This window comes from Emydura macquarii, unplaced genomic scaffold, assembly GCF_026122565.2.
Source record: "Emydura macquarii macquarii isolate MOO-44397 ecotype Brisbane River unplaced genomic scaffold, CSIRO-AGI_Emac_v2 contig_2205, whole genome shotgun sequence".
In the NCBI taxonomy this organism is placed as follows: Eukaryota; Metazoa; Chordata; order Testudines; family Chelidae; genus Emydura; species Emydura macquarii.
This window is the reverse complement of record NW_027132342.1, coordinates 8,180,255-8,200,414: the sequence shown is the minus strand read 5'-3', so window position 1 is coordinate 8,200,414 and position 20,160 is coordinate 8,180,255. Positions and strand designations below refer to the sequence as shown.

At 38.4% G+C, this 20,160-nt stretch overlaps 1 protein-coding gene across 3 annotated transcripts in view; it reads right to left on the bottom strand.

Moving 5' to 3' along the window:
- STK38L (serine/threonine kinase 38 like) overlaps nt 1-20,160 on the bottom strand; it is a 63,594-nt gene that overhangs the window by 14,799 nt on the left and 28,635 nt on the right. For 2 of the 3 annotated variants that reach the window (XM_067559285.1, XM_067559284.1), the window contains 6 exons: nt 9,162-9,306; nt 7,807-7,858; nt 5,369-5,491; nt 4,813-4,896; nt 1,538-1,661; nt 801-955 (listed from right to left, as the gene is read on the bottom strand). In XM_067559285.1, the coding sequence (XP_067415386.1) occupies nt 801-955; nt 1,538-1,661; nt 4,813-4,896; nt 5,369-5,491; nt 7,807-7,858; nt 9,162-9,295 (672 nt within the window). In that variant the 5' untranslated portion in view covers nt 9,296-9,306. Of the gene's footprint in view, nt 1-800; nt 956-1,537; nt 1,662-4,812; nt 4,897-5,368; nt 5,492-7,806; nt 7,859-9,161; nt 9,307-15,073; nt 15,251-20,160 lie in introns of those variants that run through there. The other variant, XM_067559283.1, reaches the window with a different exon arrangement.

Genomic DNA, 20,160 nt, shown 5'->3' with positions numbered 1-20,160 from the left:
TTATCTAGAGGGCATCATAATGACTGAATCTTTATACATCAAGAAAGCATGATTTTTCTTAGTAGGAGACTCATGGCCTCTTCTTTGTAATGAACGACCTATGCTTAATTATTCCAAAGAATTTTGGAGGTTTTGTTTGTTGATTTGATGCTTGCGGTTGAAGGGGAAAAGAAAAGTACAATATTGTTTACTTACGAAATCTCAACTAGGATGAAATACATGTTTTTAAAAATTTAATATCCTGTTTTTATGCAGTTTTACAGCTAAATTTAGAAAGCTATGGGGTGGTCAACAGAATCACTGAAGTTTAGTTTCTTGGCTCTCAAAATTTTGCTCTAATCAGTAAATGGTCCTTCTGATCAGTTGCCAAATGAGATAACTACATCAGAAGCTACAATGATCATTTAAAAGAAAACTGAACTTATGTAGCATTATCTGTATGTTTTGTACTTTATGCTTTTCTGAAAATAACAGACTGCAATAATGATTAATGTATGTGAATTAGCTTGAGGCTACAGTCTGCAAGTGTATGGACACTGTGGATGGGTCTTTTCTAGCATCTAAGGAGATCCACATTTCAAATACTTTTAGTGAAGTAAAACAATTTACTGCTGCTTTTGCTGTGCTAATTGTGTAGATAAAACGTAGGTGACAGATTCTGACTTCACTCCCACTGGTTTAAACACTGGCGTAATGCTATTGGCTTAGGTGGAGTTATTTCTGATTAACACTAGTGAAAGGGAGATTGGCCTCAGGCCATAGAAGTTTAAATTTAAGCAGTTTACAAACACATTACATGCCTTGGCATCCAACAAGAGGTTATCTGGTTTAATATCTCTGTGGATGAATCCCAGCTGATGAATGGCATCTATGGCCAGCACCGTTTCAGAAATGTAAAATTGGGTTTCCTCTTCTGTTAAAGTGTCTTTCTTCATAAGTAAGGTCATCATATCACCTACCCACAGAGAAAAACACATTAGAAAGACCAGTACATTTTAATCACCATGGATAGCTCTACTGGAAAGGTCAGTAGATTCTAATGGAATCTAATGGCTTCTGAGGATTTCAACTGTATGACTAATACTCCAAGGACCTGCTAGCCCAATAGACTCATTGTTATTCTGCTTCAAAACCTGTTTGGCAAACTGGACCTAACAGGAACCAGATGAGAATTATTAACTGTATTTTTAACTTGGATATTCAGTGAAGTGGAATCAGTTTAATTACGTATCTCCGAATGTATACCACACAGTAGTAGTTGTTAGTAATAGCCACTTTCACAGTTATTGATATCAGTAGAAAACAGCAGAACATCTGATTACAGGAATTATTTCATCCGAAGCCACAACTATGATTACAGATGTTTTAAAGCCTCAACAAATGCAGGAATGGTTATATCTCTGACACTGGAACTTAACAGAGCATAAGAAGCCCATTAGCACCAAGTATTTAAGATTGCTTTTGTTATCAGCTATATAAAAAAAGGAATAAATACTTTAATCACTGAGCCACCAAACTCATTGGTTTGCTTTTTTACCTCCAGGTAGGAACTCCATGATCAGGTAAAGATTCCTTTTATCCTGAAAACTGTAAAACATCTTCACCACCCAAGCACCATCCGCTTCGACCAATATATCTCTTTCTGCTCGGATATGGGCCACCTACATGCAGAGTTAATAAACAAAATGTCATTAATACCAAGGACAATTATTACTTTAATATTGAATTGTATTTCTAGTTACTGTACCAATCACTGCACTGTTCATGATCTCTAATGAAGAAACTGTTCATAATCCTGTGACAGGGTGTGCGCAGCAGCAGCTGCTGAGCTAGCACTCTGGTCACTGTAACTCTGATTAATTACTCTAGAGTAGAACTCATTAAAAAAAAGCTCTGCCTAATGGATGGGCTGAGGAGAACTAAAAGGCTAATTAGCCCATCAGGCAGATGACACAAAAGGCACAGGAAGAAGTGAGAGAGGAGAAACAGAAAAAGAGAGAGACATCTCCCCTGCCTCCCTGCGGTGCTGAGGGCTCCCTAGGACCAGGGGCATGCCCAGAATTTTAACTTTAGCCCCTTTTGGCGGGGGACGTGCTGTGCCTCACCCCAGCAGGAGCTCATTCTTTCCACCTCCCTCTCCAACCTGAGCTTGCTTCTCCCCCCTCCAGGGGTGGAGGCGGAGATGTTCTGTGCCTGCTATGATTACTAGGGGGGCCCAGGCCCCTGCTTGCCCCCCCTTCTGCACACCCCTGCTTAGGACAGTGGGAGTAAGGAGTGTATAAGAGTGGTGGAAACAAATGTTGTAAATAAGCTGCATGGAGCGTTTTATCAATGAAAGATCTCTAAGCTGTTTGTGGGCTTGAAGAGAGGCAGGAGCAAGCCATCCCTGCTACAAATCCATGCACAGAATCCCTGCGAAGCCAGCAATGGGAGAATAACTCTACATGGCAGTCAAGAGTTTTGGGAGGCAAACTCCTGATTTTAAAGACCATCTCCAAGCATTTCCAAATGTAGAGTACAATTTATAAAGGGTGTTTCTATTGGATGCATAATACTCAGTAGAGCTTGTGGAAACAGAGCTTGTGGGAAAATTGAATTTCTGTGGATGTTTTATTGAAACTAGCTTTTGGATTTTTTTATTTCAAGAATGGTATTTTTTTTTAAACATATTAAAGTACAAAATCATGTCAGGTGTGGTCTATAATGTAACTTTTCCAATTGTGAATTCTCGGATACCTACAAATGGCTGGAATGTAATTTGAAAGTCAACGTGAAAGCCTGGAACAAGTATGAGGCAAAGTGTAGGATCTTGTCTTAAATAATGCAGAAACAGAAGTAAAAAGACAGATGGAATATTATCAACAATAATTAACCAGACTTCTCATTTATGTCAGCACAGTAAGTGAGCCGATAACTGTTTTGTATACAGATTCCTTATATCTGAATGAATCTTCTCTAATAAAGAATGGTTCAGTTGCTAAATTAATATCTATAGAAATTAGAGATACAGTGGTACTAGCAATTGCAGCAGTTTTTACGTCAGAGACTGTCTGGTGAAAGATTGGTTCCATCATCAATACAGGAAAAAGACCAGTGTGTGAGCTGCAGTGAACTATTCTCAGTGAACGATGCTGTTGGCTGAATGCAACTTATGAGCAAAACTTTTGAAAAATATTAATGAACTGTTCACAAATGCATGAGGGAATATCCTAGACTTTTGGACTCTTATCTGAAAACAGTCTACAGAGTAGCACTGGTTTAAAAGCATCCTGACGTACTACTTTTGGTCTGCAGCACTGTCAAGCGGCAGAACTGTGACGCCGCAAAGGGGGAGCATTTCAGTGGAAAAAAAGGCTCAGTGCAGAAAGACTACATTGTATGAATAAAGGCTCCCTTAGAGCTCTGATATAACTCAGTGAGGTTCGCTAGAACTTACGGATAATGCAGCTAAGTGCTGTGTCCCACTGAGCACTGAGTGTTTCCTAATTCTAAAGAAACTGAAATATGAAGAGTTAAACTGTGCTCCCTGACAGCTGAAAATTTTTCATGCATCAGATACAAGAAATTAATTAAATAGAAGGAAATCTTACATCTAGTCCAGCTTTCAGAGCTATTTTCAGCAAGCAGTAGAGAGACCAGACCTTTAATTCAAATATTTTTACACCTAACCCCAACTCTACTGGCCAGAAATATTGCTGTGGTGACAGTGGACTTCTCATTCCTCATTCGGCCCCTTTCCCACAGCAGCCTACTCACTTCAAATTATTTGCCTACCCTTAATTAAGCTATCCCATATTTCTACCTTGCAAAAGGTCTTTCCTCCCTCCCTCCTTTTCTGAATGAGGATATTGCATACAATTAAACTTAGTTTAAAAACAAATCATGATGATATCTCCTAGTGTCACTGTATCTGAAATTCTCTAGATTCTCTTGCATTTCTCTTTCAGCGTGTTGTTCCTACAGATCACGCTAAATAGTGGAACATCCTGTATGCTCCCTACTCCCGGTGGGTGTGTCTATGCTGTACGCCTGGGTGTAATTTCTGGCTCAGATAGATGTACTTGTGCCTTCTTTGATAGAGCTAGCACTAAAAATTGAAGTGTTGCTGGAGCAACACAGGCAGTGGCACAGGTTAGCCTCCTGAGTATATACCAGGGGGGATGGGGTGGGACTGTAATTTGGCTACTAACCTGTGCCACCTGCCATGCAACCATAGCTAAACTGCTATTTTTGGCACACTAGCTCAGTCAAAGATAGTGTAGGTATGTCTACCTGAGCCGGAAGTTACATCTCTTGCTGCAGGATAGACATACCTGGTGGCGTTAAATATACTTACATTTCACTCATGTACCTATGCAATGGAACATCTATTTAAAACAGTGGTATGGACAAAACATATTTGACCAACAGAGGGGTTAACAAATGTATCTCAGTTTGACAAATTTTTCAAGAAGCCTGGAGCAACAGATTAAGTGCTGACAGCAGATTAAGTGCTGACAGCATGCTCTATATTGTACAAAGTGAAGAAAAATTGTATTGTTCCTGCCCCCAGGAGCTTATAAATACAACACTTTGCAAAATGTCATTATGTTACTTTATTTTCCAGCCTTTTTTATTATTTGTATTACTGTAGTACTTAGGAGCCCCAGTCATGGACCACGATCCCACTGTGCTAGGTGCTGAACAAACACAGGACAAAAAGATGGTCCCTGCCCCCAAAGAATTTACACTCTCAGTAATTTCCTATCATCATAAGCAACAGAAACACAAAAGGTATTTCCTATAAATCAAGGAGAATTCTATTAATCAAACCTGCTCTTTTTCCAGCATGTCAGCTTTTCTCAATATCTTCATTGCATAAATATGACCCGTATCTTTCTTCTGAACGAGGCGTACCTAAAATTAAATAGAAAACAATCCTTCTAATATACCTCACAAAATTGTTAACTGTAATATCTTGGAGGATTGAAAATTGTTGGCGCTTACAAGATGCATTTGATTTTAAAATCAGGAAGACAGAAGGAAGAAAAAATATGATATATTCCATATTATGTACTTTTATACCAAATCAGAAGCTGTTTTTTAAAAATAAACTTTAGTGATCAATAGATTTTAGTTATCTTGTTGGGATGATTAGTATTTTGATAAGTTAATAATCAAACCGAATATTACATGTTCTTTAGATCAAAGGTGCTAATCTGTAAAGGAAAGCGTTAGGGCTTGTCTACACTTGCAAATTGTCTGAAATAGCTATTCCAGAATAATTATTATGGAATAACTCCCTATGTGGACACTCTTATTTCGGAATAAAAATATTTTTTTCTGATTTATCTTAATCCACTTCCAAGTCACTTCCACTGACACATACCTCCCCAAATGCTCCTCTTCCTATAACTTTCAGAGATTCAAAGTCATCCAAGCCAAGCCTCGTCCTCTTCAGTCGCAGGAATTCTGTTTCTTTGCGAGCATGCTGTGACCTACGCAATTTTTTCTATGGAAACATATCACGTGATAATTAGAAAGTTTATTGTAAATTAAGTAACACACACAACTGAAAACATTTGGAACATATAAAACTATATTTTAGAAAAAGGAAGTTTTAGAACATAAGAAATACAATTCTCCATCAGATCCCTGGTCCATCTAATCCAATATTCTGTCTCTGACATGACTTACACTAGATACTTCAGAGGAAGGTGCAAGAAACCCCACAATAAGCAGGTGTGGATATTCTGTCCCCCAGGAAGGGCTCATCATAATAGTTAGAGATTGACTTCCCCCCAAAATAAAAAAAAATACCTTCATCTCTTCATGTTTAAGACAGTAACTTGGTATTTTATAAACAATTATAGAGTTGGTGGGGAATTTTTCAATGAAATGTTTTTTGTTCAGAAAGTGTTGATTCATCAAAACCAAAGTTTTTGCGACAAAGGGTTGGTTTCAATGTTTTGTTTTTTTAAACTTGAAAAATGTTAGTTTCAGCATTTTAAAAATGGAAAATTCTGGTTCTTCACTCAAAATGATTTTTTCTGTTTGGCAAGTCAAACTAGTTATACTAAAAAAAAAAAAATTAAGTGGTTGAAATTGAAACAAAACATTTTCAAATAAATGAAACAAAATATTTCAATTGACCCAAAACACTTTTTTTTAAATGTTCAGTTTATGAACATTATTTGAAATTTCAACTTTTCATTCTGATTTAGGGCAGGAAAAAAAAATTCAAAATCTTCCACAGGACAGGAAAACAGATTCTTGTCCAGCTCTAATTGCACCTACAGTCCAGCCCCAGTTGTGTGGTTTTTGTGCTACTTGCATAAAGAGAGACAGTAATAAAATCATGTAGACAAGTCTGAGGGGGAGTTAAGTTACTGGTTTCTACTATACATGAGAGAGAGAGAGAGAAGTCACGTTGCTTAAAGTGCTTAATATTAGAGAATGACCTAAATAAACGTAATTACAACCCTTGAGTGGGATAAAGACCCAGATAAAAACTGATGACATTTCAAAGTATTGTTTCCTGTGATTCTACAAAACTTGATTCATGCACAAAAAGCTGAAATCAGCTACATATGCCAGTGGGTAAAATGCACTGGTCCAAAAGACAATTCTACTTTTGGGGCTGGGCAGGTGGGAAAGGTCAAGAAAAGCAAAAGCACAGGCTCCATGACTTGGACAGGGGGAAAAGGGGCAAAATGCAGCTGCGGGAGAGCAATTAGATAGCCTGCTGGGCAGCAGAGATCCATATTTACCCTTCTACACCGCAATCTACTTGTATTAGACAGGCAGCTGGACAGGCATTGCAAGCCACAATATATTTTAGTATATGAAAGAGCCAAAGGGCTTCATCTTGAGAGATGCTGAGCATGACACCTTCCAGTGATGTTAAGAGGAGTTTTAAAGGTGCTGAGACCATCAGGGTCAGGCACTGAAGTCAAAAAAATTTATTCTAGATTTTTTAATATCATTTAAAGCCACAAGATGGCATTATATGCCCACTTGCTCTCTACTCTGACTCTTATTTAATGCACCAATACAAGAACTGTTGGAGGCAAATTTTATTGTATTCTTATTACATCTCGTAAAATGCCATGCAAGAAACAATGATGTGACTGGCCACAGCAAGGCAATTTAATGGAGAAAATGTGGAAAGATCCAATGGGTGTGAGTCTCTTCTCACCTACATCAGTGTGAAGCAGGGATAACTTCTTTACTGCTGGTGCAAGCAAAGGAAAAGCTAGGCTCAGTGTTTTTAAAAACTAAAGGTTTGGTTCAGTGAAAACATAAGGCCACTGGGGCAAATTCAGCCCTGAACTGAGTATGTGCAACTCCCATTGACTTCAGTGGAACTAGTCACATGATTAAAGTTGGGTACATGGTTAAATACCTTGCTGAATTAAGGCTTTATAACCTAGATCCTCTCTCCTGTGTATTTTGTCTTCTGCCTGTTTCTGGACCCTTTTTCTTTCCTTCCCCAGTCCTGAGTTTCAAAACAGATTTGTACTCCAGAAAAAACCAATGTTATGATACAGTCTTCTTGGGTGCATCTGCCTTACTGGATCGTAAGTACTGAACAGAGATGTAAACAACTTTTTTTTATTAAAAAAAATTAAAAGCGTATTAATGGCTTTTTTATAAATATTAAAATACACTGTTTGTTTACAACAGCAAAACTTATATAATAAAAAAATCTCAGTATCGTGTTGGATAAGACGACTTAACACTCAACCATATATACTCATCAAACACCAGCTTTGAACAGTAACCATGAAAGACAAAGCCATTCAAATGTATTTCACTGGATATTACCTCTTCATCTGCCAGACCTTCTTCTTCCATGGCCACTTCTAGCTTTTTCTGCCTGCACAGGTAGACATACGAGTACACATATTAAAAAAATACATCAGACCATACAAAAATTCCTTCACTTCACAGATCTCTCCTCTTTATCCTTGACACAAACTGGAGAATAGAAGAGTAATGTCAGAAATTTGCAATTTTAGAGTGCTCAACGAACGCATTTCTTGGAAAAGATATCCTGTCTAAAAAGAAGGGATTTGCACTATTGTTTAAAAGAGAACACCATGGACCTATGTCCATCAACTCTTTAGTCACAGAGCTCCCACTGGGAGGTCCACACAAAGGAATGATATGTCTTAGTCAGAATATGTTAGCTATTATATTTTGACAGCACCAGATATCTGCATAGCATTTCAAATAAAAGATGACAAGGTCTTTGAGGCAAAGAGCCATCTAAGGCCCCAATCTTGCAAACACAAACATACTCACTCATGCCTTTACTCATGTGTGACCAGACCTGTTGAAGTTAATGGGTCACATGAGTAAGTTTATGCATGTGCGTAGTGTTTGCAGGACTGGGATCTAAAGACCCAAACTCTAGATACTTTTACCCTCATCATTTTATTCCCATGCATAAGCCTGTTGAAGTGAATGGGACCATACATGTGAGTAAAGATTTTGAACAATGAGTGCCAGGATGCTGACTTCTAGGGTTTCATTTTGAGCCCTTCTCTAGTTAAAAAAATCAAGACTTTTTCCCATTTTGAGAAATATAGTAGAATCCATTAAACTAAGACTCTCCAGTGGACAATCTATCCTCCTAATTGGGAGTGGTCCAATTAAGAGAGTAACAACTAAATAAGAACTTCAAAAGAGATGAAAACCCATTTTTAAAACCTCAATTTAAAAAAAAAAAAAAACTTCTGCTACTGTAGAAACAATTATTTTAATTATTGAAACATAGTATTCATTATAATAAAGACTTGGTATTTTGACATTTTATTCAGTGGCTTTACACTGTGATGTATCTGGACATTAGGGATGGATGATACGGAGAATAAAATGAAGTTGGTTGGGACTATACTAGTGCTGCCACAGTTATTACCACCAATGCTAGTGCAATTGTGAGAGATTTTAACAAATATGCTAGCCCCAACAAGGCTTAAGTGCTGAGATACATATTCCATCAAAAGAATGTACCCTCAAATGGTGAGTAATTTGCTTAGCAATCAATACAGCTTTCTAAGAAAAACTTTGTGCAGGGACTAAAATGACTTTAAAAGCACATATTTGGTCTGTACAACCACCACAAGAGGCCAGTATAAATAAAACGCTAAAGATGTGAGAGAAACCAAACACAGTACCTGGTTTCTCTCTCTTCATGCTGTAAAATTAGATTGCTGTAGAAGTTTTCCAGTGTAAGTTTGGCCACAGTCACTCTCTCCCGGGTGTGGTTGCTCATTGGAAAGGATGTTGTAGTCCCTGCAGTCATTGCCATAGTAACATGTACTGAAACAGAGCACATAAAATTACTCAAACTTTTTATCCTCCTCCCGGCCAATAAAATCAGAAGCAGTGTGAACTTCATGGGGAAGACACCTTCCTTACATATCAACAATCCATAAACTTCATATTGTAAACTTAGAGCGACTTAGTAGGGGAGGATATGCTTCCCAGTCATCAAAAAACAACAAAAACCATGTGCTGGCAAAATAAGGAGTGAATCATAGCAGAGAACCATGCTAGCTACAGGCAACTAACCCTGATGTACTTGTCCACGCATTAAAGAGATTTACACGCTGGCTGACTAGAGTTCAGTCCAGAAAAATAATATAAAAAATAAAAGAAGTCTAGGGCAAGAAGAGAGGGGCCATCCATGTAGCTCTCTAAAGATAATATGTCTAGATGGTGCAAGAAAGTTTTAAGATTGAAGAAATGTACTTGCCAAAATGAAATGATAAATATGACAGACATGCAAACAAACACCTAGAAAGATAAGCTAAGTCGGGCATAAAAGCTTAACTGTAAACTAGCTTACTTTTAAAAACCATTTAAAAGAACTAAGTACTGACACTTGGATAATATCGAGAAATGATCCCATCATTTAACTTCCTTAGTTTATGGAGGGATTGTTTTTACTATAAAATAATTTTAAAAAAGGGAATATGAAACTCCCCCTACCGGAAATGATCAGACTTGGAGGAAGTTTTCCTTCACAAGGCAAACACGTTTTCAGGTCAGCTCCTTCCGGCTCATTTATATGCCATACTGACAAGTTGGTAAAACAGAACTGTCTAGGACATTCGGAAAAGTGTTTTCAGGAGAGGTGCCCCACATGTGGAAAGCACTGCAAGAGGGTGTTTAGGACTTTTCAGGATGTGAGGGAATCCTCCTAAACCTGGAATGGATGTGCCCTGGTCTAGTGTCTTAACTATCTGAGGGGCAGGAAGTGGAAGCTAGGAAGTCGTCTAGGGGCTAGTTAAAAAGAAGACCAAAAAACCCACCCCATTCTGCAGACTGGTTTTAGGCCTGGAGTTCCATGGGCTGGAACTCCACACAGTGGAGGTGAACAAAGCCTGCTCAGCTCTCTTAGATCCAAGAGAGCAGGGCTGTTAGGAAGTGTTGTTTCTCCTAGCAATCATGATCCAGCCCTTGGCTGGGTAAAGGCATGCTGGGAAATAAAGCAGTATATAAGCTCTGCCATTCCCCACAAGAGAGAGAGACCTGGAAGGAGGCATTCTTTGTTGATGGTTCCCTCTTGAAAAGCTAGGGGAAAATAAACCCTGTTTGTTTGTATAATCCTTTTGCTTCATAAAGGGTTATTGAGGCAGCCCCTTCTGCAAATGCCCAAATCAATGTTTGATCTGTTTTTTTGTTGGTTTTTTTGAGAACTGATAAAAAGCCCCAGACAGAGGTAGGTGTTTAGTTTATAAAATCCATGGACTCGCCTTTCCTTGTCTAACCTGTCACACACACATACTTGGGCAGCTTGTGAGGATGGCTTTTGGTCTGTTAACTTTTAACTGAAATTTATGTGGCAGTGAGACATTGTCTCTTTGCTAGAAATGCAGCTGCTGTGCAGCAAATAGTGGGGTTTTACAACACTATGCAGACAGTATTATTTTAACTGTGTATTTTGGACTATGCCCATGTGCCACAGTTATGAGAATAACGTGTGTGTATTTATAGCTACACAGAGGGAATACTGATGGACTTAGCAATACAACAGATTTTACAATCCTGTAGCTATTTCTGAATTTTTTTGTCAGTATTTTATCTCCTTTGATTTTTCTCCCAATGAGAACTGCTATCTGTTCAGTTAACATATATTATAAACTTTATTAACAATAGATACATGCCAGACAAACAAAAATCCAGGAGGTTATCCTGTCTTACACCAATACCACCAGGTGCATACGCACACGCTCTCTTTGGGTAGCAAGTTTTCCAAATGCAAAAGTCAGAAAACTGATTTACAAAATCGTTAGCCATTTCTATTCTGTTAATTATATCCTGTTTCATGTCACTCCCCCAATAGGTGGAAGTCTTGACAAAACGTTAGTGTACTGTTTTCCTATCGTGTCCATTCATATTGAAAAGTTTCACTACAGTTCTTTATTGACAAAGTCAATGAAAGGGAAACATAAATCATGTGATTTTACTACTGAAGGTCAGTATATGAACACACCCAAACCAAACAATTCCAATTACCACTCTTGAGTTGAACACAGAGCGACATCACCAGTGATCAATTTATTTCAAGGAATGATCCAATATGGCAAAATCAGCCTTTTGATCATTTGGGAATTCTGGCACTGAACGTATTGTTAACCCAGGCTCAAAACGGATTAAACTTTAGTTAAGGTATAAAGACTTTTCGGTTGTAACAGCAGGGTATTTATCATTTGCAAGTCTAGTATTCCTGGTTGGCTAAAATAACAATATAATTTTGTTTCCGGTTAATTTGTTTGCTTCATGCTCCCATACACACAAATGGAGACACTACCAAGCAGTAAGTCTAAGACCCTTGATTTTATTAAGCCTGGAAAAAGGAGATAATTTTGGCACTAAAGCAGTAGGCTATAAATAGAATGGGTTGATTCTAACTAAGAGTACTTCTAAAGTAGGAAAATACAGAAGTGGTCCTGATTGGCAAGGACGTGAGCTCAGAGAAAGCTATTTAACTGATAAGAAGCTTGTCACTACTGTCATAATATAGCATAAAACAACCAAGAGAGGAGAGAATTACCATAGCACGGGTCCGCTTCCAAAATCCCACTTGCCTTTCCCCCACCCAGGTCAGCCACTTCTCTATGTTGCAACTACTTCTTCCTGATTCAGACTGAAGCTTAGAACACATTTGCTTACATTGTGATAGTAACATTCAAGTAGCTGACAGTTTCAGTGCTGTAAACAAAATCATCCCCAAAACATCCCCTCAACTAAGGGTCTAATCCTAACCAACCCCTTTGATTCCCACAAGTGAGAGATGAAGGAGCACAGAGGTCTTGTAGGAAGTACACTGCACCTTTCAGAATTGTGCCCTCAATTTGCACATGCACGCACACTTGCACACAAAACCCCCATTCAGCTGGGAAGAGGCTAGCAAAATATTTAAATCTGGCCTTTATAAACAACTGATGCGGGCGGAGGGGGTGAGGAGAGGGAAGGAAAGGGGAAAAATCAAAGGAAGCCTTACTCAGAATTTTGGCTGAACATTGCATTCCTGATCTCACTATATTAATCAAAATGTTTTGAAAAAGGTGCCACCCATATTTCTTGGAAATGCCCATAAAAGAACCATTAATCCACCCAAAATCATGCCATTTATATAATTAATCTTCCTATTCCTGAAGTGCCATCAAAGTTGCAATAGATTTCTGGGACTACAAAGAACACAGCATTTAAAACAAGTAGTTATATTTGACTGAAAGTCTTCTGGCTGAGAAACCAAAAGCCCTAAGCCCTTCACAACAGGTCTATTACTCTGGAAAAATTGATATAAAAGATTTTGACTTAAGAGACACCACACAATCTGACCAACTTTTACTATTAGTAATAATTACTGATTGGCTGAGCCATACCCTCCACCCTTTTAAATCTAAAATCTTTTCTATTTGGACTGTGAAAGGAAAACTAGGCACCAAAGACTACATCTTATCAGATCAATTTTATGGCTGAGTTTAAATCAGATCTATGTCAGTCCCCAGCCAAATTTTCCTGAACACGCTGCTCAATTGGTGAAAATCTTCACATAGCACAGTTTCTGCTACACAAATGGCCATGCAGTCTCCTGCCCAAAATCTATTCTTCAGCGAGTTCCCTTTGACACTGAGATTTTGATTAAGCCGAACCATACTGGAACATCATAGTATCTGTGAGACGGAACCACTTGCTGCAGCAAGCCAGAATAGTAAAGATGGAACGATAAAGCATCTTGAGAAGTATTCCCCTCTAATGAAACTGACCCTCAGGAAAGCTGGGAGGATTTCCTAGCAAGAGAGAAACGAGCACACAAAGCCCATCTCTATCACATTTAGAGCACTGCACCATCTCCAAACTTCAGAGATTCTGATAAGATCCAATTCAGGAAGGCCAGAAGAACATAAGAGTGAGGTAGCATTAGATCTTGGTGGCAGCTGCCAAATGACAGCAAGCATGGAGTTATTGAATCCTGAGTCATTGGATGATAATTAGAGCCCCATTGCTGCTTGCACAAAATAGCTATTTATATTGACGGTGTGGATGGCAGAGGGAAGTGGGAAGGATGATCTAGTGAACAGGACACTGTCCTTGGACTTAGATTCAGGAAACTTAGGTTCAAATCCTGGCTCAGCCACAGATTTCCTATTGGACCTTGGGCAAGTCTCTTAATCTATTGTGTGCCTCAGTTCCCCATATATAAAATGGGGGTAATACTTCCCTACCTCACAGAGGTGTTGTGAGGATAAAATCCATTAATATTGTAAAGCATTCAGAAACTACATTAATAGGGCCATTATAAGGACATGGCTAGAAAGGATAAGGCGTCTGTGACCTCAGATCCTTCCATCAAATCTTTCTGGCTCCTCGTGTTTTGTTTTGAATATTTTTTATTTCAGTCTTTTAATGGGAATTCATGCTTATGAAAAGGTGCTACGAACAGTGAAAATTGAAGACATCTTTTCACTCAACAGGCAGGGGGAATGATATCTGTCTCACGAATGTGCTTCAAAATTCAGAGGACACTACAGTCTCCAAGTCCATTCGATCCTAGACTCCTCTTGCAAAAGACTGCCAACAACAAGGCACATTAGTGAGAGTTGTAGTGGTTGTTTTCTTGATGTGGACAGCTCACCAGCAAGAACTGGACGGAGGTCACCAGTCTCATTACAGATAAACTCTCTGCACATCTGCATTAGATGGTATTATTTGCTACCATTCATCTAATTTAACTGCATTTGAACCAAACAATGCAAAATATTCTTCCCAGCCACTACCATTTTTGTAAACTGTATCTATGAAATTTTAAAAGTTAGTTTTTAACTACTCTGAAAGTCAGGGAGGATATTTACTAGATGGACATTGGCGCTAGGAGAAAACAACTAAACTGGTGCCTCTTGTGTTGAGCACAAACTTCCCATTTCCTTCCACAACTTTAGCTGCTATATATCTACAGTACTACACATTATAATCAGTTATTCAGACTACAAAGTCTCTCACATTTTAGTGGGGAAAAAAACTTTTGAAACCTCTTTCTGCTCTTTTGGGTTTAAAATACAATGCTTATGTCATGAGGATAAGGAATGCCTGTCCTTCCTGTAACAACACCTTTATTAAATAGTCAATAAAACTCATTAATGCAATCCAGAACACACTGGCGCTCCTGAATCCTAGAGCTCATGGGACTAATTATCTGCTGGTGCAAGCAGTCAAGACTGCACTCAAGTCAATGGAGCCATAGCACTGACATTTCACACGTGTGTAAGGACAATACTGAGAAATAGTTTCTGACTTCAAATCATAGCTTCCGCAATCCTCTCAGTGTAATAAGTTTTGTCACTTGATCCCAACTTTCTCCTGAAATCAGATATGCCAACTGCAGTTTCAAAGGGGGGAGAAAGGGGAGAGGAACAAAGCGAAAAGGCAAAGAGGAGAGAGACAGAGTTATGCTGATGGAGTCATTCAAACGTAAAAACACACAATCCAGTAAAACAATTATCTTCAAAAATCCAGTTATTCACCACTATATACAATAATGAAGTGGACAGCTCTTCTGAATACAAAACCACATTACCTTTACTGTCGTACAGTTGCTTGACCAGTGACAGACAGACACTACAGCAGAGCAAGTGGTAGCAAAACAGTGTCAAAACAATGCTGCCTAGTGCTATATTTAAAAAAACAACATGCAAAGTGCTATCTATGAAAGTAGCAAGGAGACGGCAAATTAAGAACTTCAGCATATGAACACCATCTCTCCCCTCTCCAAATTGTTTCGGTTCTCTTTAAGAGAGACAGAGGCAGGAGACTGAAACAAAACCAAACCCACAAATAACTGCATGATTCACTCCAAAAGGCAGTGGGCAGGGTCAGCTACAATGGACGAGGCAATCAAAGAGTCAGCAGCATGAGGTGATGTGACATGCTAAGGAAACACAGGGGAGGAGAAGCAGTAACCCAGAAACCAGAGCTGGCTTCCAAAATATAAAATCAGCCCCCATATGAAAAGGTTACCACTTCTGTTTTAGCTTTAGCAATGTCCTTCATTGAATATCCAACAGATGAAATAGAAGGAGAAAGAAATCAGCTTGCCTTATCCACTCTGAAGAAAGGTGGATCTTTGCACTGCCATATGCCTCGTGTACAGAATTTGGTATTTGTGTTACTCACCTTTTCGCCCTGCACATTCTTTTCTATCTACCCTTTTCTTGCACAGACTACACATCTTCATGTGTAGCAAAAACATTCAATCAATGTTTCTTTCTACAAATGCTTAAAGATCCACTATAATAGCCACAAGACAATCCAAGAACTGGAAAAAACACTGATCCAAAAATCTTTGCTCTTTTAAGTCTCAGAGCAGTAGGCAGGCAAGAAAAAATCCCACCTTGGCAGACTAATGTGGACATGTCAGTTATAGAGCAACGTTTTGCAAACTGCCAGGGATGGCTGTTAAGACTATTGAAAAATATGGATTCCCATTTTTGAGTGAAATGAAAGATATAGGACCTGATCCAAAGTCCACTAAGTCTACAGAAAGACTCCCACTGACTTCAATGAGCTTTGGATCAGACCCATTAAGAATGAATCTTATTCCGGTGAACTGTGAAACGTTATCTGCTAAAGTACTTTTAACAACAGGCTTAGTTAGCAGATCAGTAAAACTTTTCCAAGCCTTGCTGTGGGACACTAATCAGTAAGAAAAAAAGAAAAGATCTCTCTGAATAATTCATGTTCCACATGAGCCACCATCCTTCAGAAGCCTCTCATTTTGTTTCACCTTCTATCTTTAAGTAGCAACTTTTACAGTCAGGTATAACAAATCAGATGCATAACACAGATTTTCCTTCCTTGATAATATTTCCATTCAGGTCCTTGCTGATATCTTCAGAATGTGTTTTTACTACTAGTCTAAATTTAAGGGAAGAGAAAACGAAACCCAAAACTTCAGTACTCCGTAATGAGAGGATTAGTTCACTACCATTTCCTTTATCCTTAAACATTCATTTACTTTGCTTATTCCCTCCCATTGCCCAGATACGCTATAAGTATCTACATGGGGAACAAATATTGAATAATGAGCTCTTCAATCTAGCAGAGAAAGGTATAACACAATCCAATGGCTAGAAGTTGAAGCTAGACAAATACAGAAATCAGGCATACATTTTTGACGATGAGCATAATTAACCATTGGAACAACATCCCAAGGGTCGTGGTGGAGTCTCCATCCCTGACAATTTTAAATTTTAAAAATTTGAAAGATGGGATGTTTTTCTAAAAAGATCTGCTCTAGGAATTATTGTGGGGAAGTTCTGTGGCCAGAGTTATAAAGGAGATCAGACTAGATGACCACAATGGTCCCTTCTGGCCTTGGAATTTATGACTCTATGAATCTATAAACTTTTAGTTTGTCATTATTTTCCAATGTCTATTAAACTGTCTGTAACCAAGTTCACATGAGTTTTGCTATCTTGAGCTAGAGAATGAATTACGTTTGTTCTATCTGAGTGAACACCAAGCAACATAGAGTAAAATTAGTTCTCTCAGAACAGGCATTGCTATTTAAAAACGAAAAGCATTCAAATGTTTTGGCCATTTTAAGTAATTCTTGCCCTCCTGTGGAATGTCCATAATAAGTCGCCTATTATAACCATTTACAGTTAAAAGCCAATATAGCTCCATGACTCGCCCGGCCACAGCTAATACATCAAAACAGAAGACACTCCCAACATTTGAACTCTAAGATTGTGAATACATTTGCAGAAGGTATTCATAGACATGTAGAAATCAGAGATGAAAAAGGCCCATTAGATCATTCAATCCATCAGACATTGCAGCTCTGTTAATGGAGACATTGGGAATTCTCAGAATTCTGAGAATGAGAGCCTAGAAAAGAGCTAGGAATTCAACGAGTTAGATTTATCCAAAGGCCCATCTGTTGTGTTCAACATGGAACAAGTAATTGTTCTGGGACTAAGAAAGACTTTAGTAAGCATCTGACACAATGGGCCAAGTTAAGAGGTAATCTGTAAGATAACTTAGATCACCTTATATTCAGACAGAGTCCTAGAGCTACGTATATCCTGTCTACCCAAGTGTAACAGAGGGTCTGTCTAGACTAGGGGAAAAAGATGCTTTTTAAAAACATTGAGTTAGCTACCATGATTTAAAACATACCTTTCAACACCTAGAGTAGCCACAGTTTGACACTGTCACAGTTATATCAGCTGATTGTGTCAACCACAAACAGCTAAATCTAGAAGAAAAGCATTATCATCCTACATCTAGCCTACAAAAAAAGTGGAGTTCTGTTACTCAACATATTCTTACCCGCTTTTCCTCATCTAGATGACATACCCTGAGTTACACCATGATCAGCTAACACGGTTGTGATGGTGACAAGCTGCACCTATTTTAGGTGTTCATTCAAAACATCCCGTATGTTAGCTACATCATTTTTAAAAAACCCTTTTTTTCTGGTCTCAACAGGCACAGAGTACAAATGAGTTCTAAAGGAGTCTGTCTGAAGTCAGGGAGGACTAAGTAATACCACCTTTCTCAACGCCTTTAAATGTGGTTCAAGGAAATTAATCTTCCTTTTCATTACTAAACACCATCAGTAATGATAAGGAAATATTTCCAAATATGGAATATAAACGGAATATTGAAGTTCGGTTGCCCTTAAGGATTTCCTGCTATTCAACTAAGTAAAGCAGCAAAAACCTCCCGAGAACAACAGCCTGTGATTCACTGCTATTCTACTGTCAATGAGCAGCAAGCAAGAGGATTGACAAATGCAAATTCATTTCCCTAACAGGAAAACATACTGGGTGGGTAAAAGCTATGTTCAAAAAAAGGTTCATCGTTCATTCAGCTCAAGTATAAAGAAACATATGACTCAAAACACCTCAGTATTTGTTTTGGTTAGCAGTGGAGATGGTGGTTACCTACAGTTTAGAACCATTAAACTACCAATAAGGTCACTTCAGTACTTAAACATTTAACAGTAAATACACAACGATGCAATTATGGTCTCTATATTCCACTAACAATAGCTATTCCCTCTATTCCCATGGTAACGGTACAATTTTGAGACATCATGTATCCAATATATACAGTCAAAGCTTTATTGCTCTGCTCAAGTCTGATCACGCTCAGTCGCTTCAGAGCTTTTCTCGACAAACTATTTTCAAAATAAAGTATTTGCTCTTTTCCTTCTGTCCAAAGATCTCAAAATTGATTTGCAAATATTATTGAATACTGCTGTGAGATTGGGAATAATATTTACCTTTCTAGAGAGAATGAACTTATGCTGTATCACCAGAAATAAGGGCCCCGATCATACAGGAGGGCCGCCATGACAGGGTCCAGAATAAAAGGTCTGGATTTTCAGAGATGCTGAGTACCCATATTTCAACTGACTATAATGGAAGCTGTGGATTCTCAGCACCTCTGAAAAGTCAGGATGATGGCATCTGGACTTCCAGTCCTAGCTAGGCTAGTGTCTCTCTCTCAAAGGTTATCGTAAGATTGAAACAATTCACTTTTGTTTGGCAATTTCATTATTTTGGGCAAGCAAGAAAAATTATGTAGTGCTTAGAAGATACATATATGGTTGTGTGCACTGAACCAGCACATTTCACACATCACCTTAAGCTTACTTTATTTTTTCCTCCTTGTCATAGGACTCATCTTGGACTCACCCTGAAGTACAAAATATTGATGTCATAGTCCTATTAGAAGGGTTTCAAAACAGTTAATTGCTCTGTGGGTCAAAGCACTTAAGCATGTGCTTAACCTTAAGCTGGTGCTTATGTCCAACCCTATCCAGCAAAACACTGTTTTACGTCCCACTAAATTCACGGGACTTAAACCAATGCTGGGCCATGAAATAATTAAGAACAAAGAAAGATCAACTGTTCAGAGGCCTCTCATAAAATTTCTCTGTCCTTCTAAAATAATTATTGCTTTTCTGATTCTAAGGAAAACTACACCCAGTTCTTTTTAGATCCTCCTTCAAAAAACTGTACCACTTCTCACCATGAATAAACTGGAAAAGCATCTAAAAATAAATTTTTATCCACAGATGACCTTTCTGAGCCTGTGATACCATTATTGTGAAGAAAAAAAAAAAAGCACCTAAAAATGTATGGGGGTTACTATATATAAGACTATAAGAATAATAGTATAGAGTAAGAGAGGTGGCTTCTAGTAGGCCATTTTCCATAAAGGTCCCTTGAAATTGTAATTCTGTGCTGCCCATGATTCAATAGAGCCCAAATCTCTTGATCTTTAGGGCATGCTGCAAAGTATCTATTTTCCAAGGAGTTCAGGGAGGCAGGAGCACAAGGAGAACTGAAACTAGTGGTCTGAGAAGGGCATTGTTGGGGTTTGATTTTCATTTTTTGGTTCAATATTTCTAGTGTGGAGGGTAAGACACCACTGAATGTATTCTTGTTTGCATGGTTGTATTTTTAATGTACAAAAGCCTTCTGAATCTTGAATAGGTATATAAAACAAAATAAATACAATAAATATGCATGGTAAATCCATGCTACGAAAGGAGAGGTGATCTACAGGAGAAGCAAAGTAGAAACTGGATGAGATGCTGTGGCCTGTGTTACACAGGTGTTCACACTAGATGATCTAATGGTCCCTTCT